Source organism: Papaver somniferum, chromosome 5 (assembly GCF_003573695.1).
Source record: "Papaver somniferum cultivar HN1 chromosome 5, ASM357369v1, whole genome shotgun sequence".
NCBI classification, from domain to species: Eukaryota; Viridiplantae; Streptophyta; class Magnoliopsida; order Ranunculales; family Papaveraceae; genus Papaver; species Papaver somniferum.
The window spans coordinates 13,620,612-13,630,071 of record NC_039362.1 but is presented as its reverse complement, the minus strand read 5'-3'; the positions used below and the strand labels follow the sequence as shown (position 1 = coordinate 13,630,071).

Below are 9,460 nucleotides of genomic sequence, written 5' to 3'. Positions count from 1 at the left end.
TTCATACAACTACTTCCTTAAACTAATGTAATAATACATAGTTTTCTAGTATGAAATCACACCTATATAATGCACACATAATTAAGTAAGTAAATACAATATATTATGTCATGTCGCATTTACGAAGTTCAAAAGATAAACGTTATACTTTATAATATAATTCCTTAATACTTTGATCATACTATTATGACCAAGTCTAACACTAGAATTTCATATGTATATATATTCGCATGTTATGTTTTCAATGTAAAGCGACTTGAAATATACGTTAGGAATAGAAACAAGATCAAGTCAATACTACTAACCTCAAGAGGAAGGATGATGTCGTCGTTGCAGTCGCTACTTCTTCACTTTCTTTAGGTCTTCGGAGTAATACTTGTATGTCTCAACATTCTTAGACTTTCTAGTCTAACCTAAACGAAGTTGACTCTAGTGTTTAATGAAGCGACTCTAGATGAGTTTTGATACTAAAATATGACAACCAACCCTGATATACCAACGCTTGGTGGGTTCAACCGACTATGCTCTAATACTATGGATATATCAAAGTGGCAAAAAAATATGGCTACGTGGCAAATTTGCCACTTAACCAGGGGAGGTTTAGTCCCTACAGAGTGGTGGAGTCACAACCTCTCGGTTGGAACTAAGCCGCTTGGTGTAGTGTAGGCCTCCAGCAGTAAAGACTCGACCGCTCGGTGCAAACTACATCGCCCAGTATGTCCAATCCAAAGACCATAAACCATCCCCATATAAACACCCAATTTCAATTTCATTTCAACTTACACTTTATTTACTCTTCTCACTTCTCACATTTGTGATAATCTAGTGCAAATTTTATCATCCAATTCCATCTTCTCTACAATTCACTACTATTGTGTAATATTTTGAATATCGATTCTCAATATGATTCTCAAATGAGGGTACAAATTTAACATAAGGGAAGATGAAAGCATTTGCAGAAACTATGTGTACTTTATACAAATATTAGTGGTGCCCAACAACCAAGTAACAAGTTGTGGGATAACGTATTTCATAAGTTTCATGAAGAAAAAATGAACATCAACGATTGTAATGCAAATGGATTGTCGGGCCGCTTTGTTGCAATTAACAACCAGATTTCCTTGTATATTGGTATGATAATGCAACATGATCGTGGTCGAGCGAGCGGTCTTGTCGATGTTAATGTGGAACGTTAAGTAATGATTGCATCACAATCATGGGAAAAAATTTGTTTATGAAAGTTGTTATCATATTTTGAAAGTGTTGCCTAAATATAATCCAGACGTGTTATCAAATTTGCAGCACGTACCTGAAAGGTCACCATACACTTCTTCGATCTACTTCAACACCAAGTTGACAACCATCTCAACCACCTCCAAATAATCCATTTTCTTCACCATACACCATAAAAAACCAAAATTCCAACTCGAATATCAATGCGGCGGTTAAGATATGAAGAGAAAAAGTATAAAAGTAGCGATAAAAGTTGCACAAGAAGGAAAAGAAACTGAAGGTTTTTTTGAAAACTTTTATGGATCATCAGAAGACCGTCGAAAAACAAACAACAGTTGGTCGGAAACTCATAACCAGGGAGATGAAAAAACATTGTCAAACTCAAGACATGTTTTTTGCAGACTACGACAAGAATAATATTCTTGGTGCAAACACCTCAATAGCGACCAAGTGACAAAAAATGGTATGAAAGATGAAATTTGACAGGTTAGCAGAAGAGTTGGAAGAAAAATATAACAAGAGAAATTTGGAACGACAATTTGGAGTTCAAGATATAGATGAAGCTGATGGATCAGAACACGATGAAGTAAAACTACTTCATTATTTAATGTATCAGCTTTAATTTTAATTAAAATATAGTAGTTTGTTTAATGAATGATTAGTAGTTTTCCATTACTTGGATTTTGAAATACATAAATGGTTTGCATGAAAATACACATAAAATTAAAATTAAACAACATCTCATTCAAACTTAAACTTGACAACATCCCATTAAAACTAACCAACATCCCATTAAAAACTAACATCTCATACGAGTTATGAGAAACCTCCTTAAGATTTAGAAGTGCGCTTCGTATTAAAAAAAAATCCTTTTCATCTTTTCCATTCTCCTCGAGCTTGCACTCCCATATCAGCATTGGTTTCACCTATAAGACAATATCGTTTGACTGTCTCATAGCTATCAAATCCACAACTTCTTTTTTTGATAGTCATGAATCGAAAAAACAAAGCAACCCAATCGATACTTATGATGAGGATTCCCTGTGTCTGTGCATAAGGTTTCATGAAATTTCCCCCAATAACTCATACTGGGTAAACCATTCATCTGTCGTTCTTCTACAAATAGATAGATCTTCATCTTCAGTAAAGCTTGGATCATCCATGAATTACCTGGAAAATAGAGAAAATCTTGAATGAAGGTGTGATTTTGAAATGGCTGAATTGGTAGGTATATATAGGGATAGTTGACGGTATAGTCTAGGGCGCTCGATGCACCCTAGGCCGCTTGGTGCCTTCTAGGTCGCTTGGTCAAGTGAAAACGTAAACTAGAACCTTAAACGATTCAAACAATTTGGGTAATTTTAACCATAAGCATTAAAACTTAAAACCTTTAAAATGATTTCAAAACTAAACAAATAAACTTAAAATAATTTTAAAAATAAATTTATCTAGCTAACATTAATCCATTCGCCTTCTCGTTCTTCTAAACTCTACCCACGTATTTGCTTGCCGATCTTCCTGTAACCTGTCATATAAAAATTTGTTCTCAATATAACTAGTCATTTGCGCATAGTTCCTTGCAGGTAATCCTCTTTCTGGTTGAACCTCATGCCTTAAATCTTCATCTTCATGGTTAGTCTAATCCCTCTTACGATGAGTTTCTTGAATTACCATGTTATGCATAATTATGCAAGTGAGCATAGTCTTATGTATGTCACGAGCACTAAGACCACAATAAGGTCCACAAATGGTGGTGAACTTCCACTTCAGAATTCCAAAAGCCTGTTCCACATCCTTCCTCAATATTATCCGTTTACTATTAAAATACGTATATAAACGACCCAATTCGCTAGCAGGGGACTGGCGATAACATTTAACTAAAGTTAGACATTTTTGATAGATTCTATCTGCAAAATAATACCCATGAGCGTAACAATGACCGTTGATACTGAAGTTTACTTTATGACTAATTTTATACTTCAAATCTTCAAAAAAAAGGCAAGTTGTGCAAAACATTTATGTCGTTTTGAAACCCCAGAAGACAAAAAAAAGCGTGTTGTATCCAATGTAGTTAATATCGGATATCGGTTCATCTCGGCCGGGACCGATACACTGGTACGATTTTATATCGGGGATATTATCGTTGAAATATCGGTTCTAGATTTAGAGACTATAATTTTATATTAAACATTTCTCCACACATTTTCGGATAAGATATAATAGATAACATCAATTTTATCAAAAAAAAACAAAAGAGTAACTTTAGTAGACTTGCTTCGAGAGCTACATGCACCTCTACTACCACCCGGAAGACTTTCTTCGCCAAAATTACCCTTAAACTTTATAGAAAACGACCAATACCGTCTCATATCAGGAAATATAGGAAAATTTCGCATCGACCAATACGACCGATATTTGACCGAAACGGCCGATATTATCGGGCGAATATCGTATCCCCGATATCCTTCTTATCGTATCGTTCTGGGCCGATATCCGAAATATCCCCGATATATCGGCCGATACGACCGATATTGACTACATTGGTTCTATCCAACAATCATAAGAAGACGGATTCCAAAATTTAAAAATTGTGGAAGATGAATGTATTTGCAGGAATTATGTATTTTTTAATCAACGTCTTATCATTAGTGCTGCACTACAAGCCATAACATTTTGAGAAAACATATTTGTGAAATTTCACTACGAAACAATGAAGCTCTATAATCGCGATGCGAACACGTTAAGTCACTGCTTCAATGTGATCAATGAGGAAATTATTAAGTATGTTGCTTTAGTAATGTAAGCGGGTCGGAACATGAAGGGTGGTAAAACCATGGTGGACATTGAACAAAGGTGTCAGGTGGAATAGCGCCGCATCAACGGAGAAAACTTCCAAGATGGAAGTTGTATTGAGATTTTAAGAGTGTTGCCCAAATATAATCCAATATTGTTTTAATTTCTTAATTGCCGACTTAAGCCTAGGTAGAAGACTATTTTTTTTAAATTATTTTTTAATATCTAATTTCTTAATATTTTTTTACTTTATTAGTTAATATTAAAATGTAATTTTAGTTAAATTGTAAAACTGAATTAAGAATAAAATATAAGCTTAATTCTCAATAATACGAGTCAGATTTTCAAATTCATTAAACTTCGAACTAATCATTAATAGTCATTCTATAAGACATAAAATTAGATAATAATAATTTAAAATATAGACTTCAAAAATAAAATTTCGGGACAATGTTTTTCATCTTGATTATCTTCTTTGTTTCACATAACTTCTAATCAATACGCTCATGTACTGTGTTCCCTTGTTTATCTTCTTCTTTCTCTTCAAATTTGCTTTGCTTTGATTTTCCTTGCTTGAAAGTTTCTTTGTCTTCTCTTAGCTGCATGTTTGAGTTGGCTAATATCCAAAACCTGAAGACTTCTTTGCTTTTTACCTATTTCTTTATCATTATCACATATCTTCCTAACAACATCGTCAAATATTACTCCAGAAAATCAGGCTGTATTACCAAATTAATTTGGGTTTGAAATTCTGCCATTTGAGAAAATTTTAGAGTTTGAGAAAGAAAGAAATAGAGAAAAAAATTTAGTAAAAAAAATTATATGTAAATTTTAAGTTTAAAATATTACCTAATAGGCGAGAACGAACTATTCGTTGGCGCTAGACATTCCATCGAGCAATATTAACTTTCTATCCAGTGATAAAGTTTTTGTTATTGGTGCTATTGACAATATCGGTCGTTATACCGTAGTGACGTGACTGATTTGTCATGCCACTTGGCTAATAGAATTTTTTTGACATGGTACATAGGGATAGGCCTAGGTGGCATCTTTCCACTCATTCTCATTATTTTCACTTGGATACAGCTAGCTGGGCTAAATCGTAGCCTTATGGGCTTACCTGGTCTACATCCCCGCTATTGGGTTTATTTATTTGTTACCGAGCTAGAAACTAGCAAAAGAAGTATATCTCAGAAACCCTAGCTAGCACCAAATTTTATTCTTCATCTATCCTCATACTCTATCTCTCCTTCTTCCCTGCAGGGTTTTGATTTAGGGTTTGAGATTCACCGCAGTAGCTTTCTTCTGAACAAATCAAACATGGTGGAAGGTATGTCGATGACAGACATTGAAGCTATTGGAAATAGACTTGGAATTGATATTAGACAAATTGATCTAGATTCGATTCAGTTACCACCTGGTGAAGATTTTGGTATTCCAAGGTAAATCCCTTTTAACCGCTGATTTTGTTTGTTGATTTTTCTTTTCTCATGCTTAGAGATGGATTTTAATGTTTTTTTTGTTTATATTTCATTTCAGCGACGATGAAGAAAAACTCCGTCAGGAAGATAGTTTAGAGTTTGAATCAGGATTTGGTAATATAATTGTTGTTGATAATCTTCCAGTAGTTCCTCCCGAGAAATATGATAAGTTGGAAGGCGTTGTTAAAAAGATTTACAGTCAGATTGGTATTATTAAGGAAGATGGGTTATGGATGCCTGTTAATCCTGAAACACAGAAAACTCTAGGTTATTGTTACATCGAATATAATACTCCTCAGGTATTTCCTCTTACTCGATCTTGATTTATTAATGAAACCTAGATTGGTTCAATTATTAACCATATACCTAGATTCCCCAATATTTTTCAACTTGGGGGAACTTGATTTAGTTGAGATTAAGTTGTCATTTAATGTACCTATTGTGTAATTTTCCCTAAAATTTGTAATTGTAAATATAATGTGGCTCTTTACTTACTTTTACTGTTACAGGAAGCTGAGCTTGCCAAGGAGAGGACTCATGGCTACAAATTAGACAAAGCCCATATATTTGCAGTCAACTTATTTGATGACTTCGACAAATTCATGAAAGTTCCCGATGAATGGGCTCCACCTGAAATTAAGCCATATGCACCCGGGGTACCTCTTTTTAAACCGTTTCTAAATGTTAAATTAAATCAAAGGAAAATTGAATTATAGTCTATATAGATCTCTGAATTTCAGATATTTTATTTACGTAGAAGTCTAAATTTCCGGGGATACATTATTATAAATTTAGACCTAATTATGTATGTGGTTTTAGTCTCTTTGTTTTTTTGGTTGGTATGGAATAATAAGTCCAACTTTTACAGCTTCTTCCACCATGAAGCTTTTTATTTTAAGCAGTTGTACAACAGAATGGTTTTCATAACTTTTATTTTTTGTTACCCAGAATAAGTTTTCCAGCTATTACTCCTTGTAGGTGTGAATTATTACTTGAGCTGTATCATCTAAATGATGATTTAATGTGTTATTGTTGCTTTTTTATAGTTAATTTCCCTTACTCAAATATCTGCATGTTCGATTACAGGAAAATCTACAACAATGGTTGACTGATGAAAAAGCACGTGATCAGTTTGTTATACGTGCACATCATGATACTGAAGTCTTTTGGAACGATCCCAGGCAATCCATGCCCGTTCCAGTTTATCGCCGTCAAGTAAATATAACAATCTTTTGCACATTACTTTTAATATCTAGTCGTATATCTTGTTGTACATAGTTTGATAACATACTGTGCTATTCCAGTAACTGGGAGGTATTTTTTAGTAATATGTTTTTTTCTTTGGCTTGCAGTACTGGACTGAGAGTTTTGTTCAGTGGTCTCCACTTGGGACATACTTAGCCACTGTTCACCGACAAGGTGCTGCAGTGTGGGGTGGTGCAGCCACCTTTGATCGCCTTTCACGATATGCCCATCCACAGGTTATATCCTTGTCAAGTTATACATTCTTTTCGTCTTTGCTTTTTTCTTTTTTTTTTTCCGCGTTTAGTAATATTGATATTGTTGATTTCAGGTTAAGCTCATTGATTTCTCTCCCGGGGAAAAATATTTGGTTACATATAGCAGTCATGAACCTAGCAACCCTCGTGATACACATGTGAGCAGCCACACTTTGCATCTATTCTATATATGTTTTTATTTCCTTGATATTAAGCATCTCTGAAGTGTTGTGTTCTTTATGCTCTAGAGGGTTATCTTGAACATTTTTGATGTACGTTCCGGTAAAGTAATGCGAGATTTCAAGGGAAGCGCTGATGAGTTTGCAACTGGTGGAACAGGTGGTGTATCGGGAGTCTCATGGCCCGTTTTTAGGTGATTTATCCTTCTGTGTTATTGCGGTACTTCAAGTAACCATGGGAAAGGTTGACAAATGACTAATTAATATTTTTCTTTTTATCTTTTACTATTCAGATGGGGTGGTGGAACAGACGATAAGTATTTTGCCAAACTTGGAAAGAATGTCATCTCTGTATATGAGACAGAGACTTTCACTCTTATTGATAAGAAGTCTTTGAAGGTTGAAAATGTGCTCGACTTCAGTTGGTCACCTGCTGATCCCATCATTGCTCTCTTTGTTCCTGAACTAGGTGGAGGCAACCAACCCGCTAGAGTGAGTACTGAAGTTCTTCATGTATATTCCCATAACTCTGCTTCTACTTAAATTATTCTAATGCGCCTTTTATACGCAGGTGAGTCTTTTTCAAATTCCTGGTAAAGAGGAACTCAGGCAGAAGAATCTCTTCAGTGTCAGTGATTGCAAAATGTACTGGCAAAGCAATGGAGAATATCTTGCAGTTAAGGTTGACAGGTATACCAAAACCAAGAAAAGTACATATTCTGGTTTTGAGCTTTTCCGAATCAAAGAAAGAGACATTCCTATTGAGGTTCTCGAGCTGGAGAACAAAAATGATAAGATCATGGCTTTTGCTTGGGAGCCTAAAGGACATAGATTTGCTGTTATCCATGGTGAATCTTCCAGGACAGATATTAGCTTTTACTCGATGCGAACTGCTACAAATACTGGGCGTGTTTCAAAGCTCACAACGCTAAAAGGAAAGAATGCAAATGCGCTATATTGGTCACCTTCTGGCCGTTTCGTACTTCTTGCTGGGTTGAAACATCTCAATGGACAGTTGGAATTCTACAATGTTGATGAGCTTGAAACCATGGCCACTGGGGAGCATTTTATGGCAACAGAAATTGAATGGGATCCCACTGGAAGGTACCGGCAGCTTAATAAAATTATTTAATTGTATTCCTAACCTTCTCTATAGCATGCGGATTATCTCTATAGTGGATATTAGCCTATTAGGGCATAATCCCACTGGAAGGTATCGACAGCTTAATAAAATTATTTGATTGTATTCCTAACCTTCTCTATAGCATGCGGATTATCTCTTAAGTGGATATTAGCCTATTAGGGCATAATCCCATTTCCTCCTTTTGGTACATATAGCGGATGAGAATTATAATTTCCTCTTGGATTCTGGCATATATGCAGATATGTCGCAACTGCTGTTACTTCCATTCATGAAATGGAAAACGGGTTCAACATCTGGTCTTTCAACGGAAAGCTACTGTACAGGCACTCAAGGGATCATTTCTATCAGGTAAAATATATCTTTATTGTTTATGTTCTTCCAATGCTGTACCCAGCTGAACCCTGAAACCTAATTGTGTATAACTTTTCGATCTCTCAGTTTTTGTGGCGCCCAAGGCCACCATCTTTGTTGACTGCTGAAAAAGAAGAAGAAATTGCTAAGGATCTCAAGAAATACAGCAAGAAATATGAGATTGAAGACCAAGATGTCAGTAATCAATTGAGCGAGCAGGACAGAGAAAAACGAAGGAAGCTACAAGAATCATGGGAATCTTGGATCATGAAATGGAAACAAATTCATGAAGAGGAGAAGTTAGAGAGGCAGCACTTAAGAGATGGTGAGGCTAGTGATGATGAGGAAGAATATGAAGCCAAAGAAGTTGAGGTCGAGGAAATTTTGGATGTTAAAGAAGAGATTATTCCATACGAGTTTGACCAAGAGTAGAGTTGAAATTCTTCTGGAAGTTTCACGATTTACACCAGCGTTCAAAGGCTGTCCCCTCGTGTGGGACCACGTTGAAGTGTTGTCTCTGTTTTTTCCGGATGTGATATTTCATGGTGTCTCTCATATTGTAAGATCGAGGAGGTTGGATCAGTATATGTTCGAAAAAAAAAAGAGAATAACCTTTTAGATAAAAATAATAATAAAAAAAGTGTGCAATTGGAACATGAAAACTTGACGGAGCTGCTCATAGTTTCTCGGTAGGAATGGAGATTAGAGGAATTGATACTGGTATAACTTGCTGCACTAGCTCGTGTCAGATATGAATCAACTTGGACGTTCCTAGGTTAC

The 9,460-nt window shown here is 35.4% G+C and overlaps 1 protein-coding gene across 1 annotated transcript; it reads left to right on the top strand.

The window, feature by feature from the left end:
* Positions 1-5,219: 5,219 nt before the first annotated feature.
* LOC113281008 (eukaryotic translation initiation factor 3 subunit B-like) lies at positions 5,220-9,342 on the top strand. Its single transcript, XM_026529637.1, has 11 exons — positions 5,220-5,468; positions 5,566-5,806; positions 6,017-6,163; positions 6,594-6,722; positions 6,860-6,988; positions 7,081-7,164; positions 7,255-7,379; positions 7,479-7,677; positions 7,757-8,289; positions 8,569-8,677; positions 8,768-9,342. Exons 1-11 carry the CDS (start codon positions 5,347-5,349, stop codon positions 9,110-9,112), a joined length of 2,163 nt encoding a protein of 720 aa, XP_026385422.1. The 5' UTR covers positions 5,220-5,346; the 3' UTR covers positions 9,113-9,342.
* The last annotated feature ends 118 nt before the right edge of the window (positions 9,343-9,460 follow it).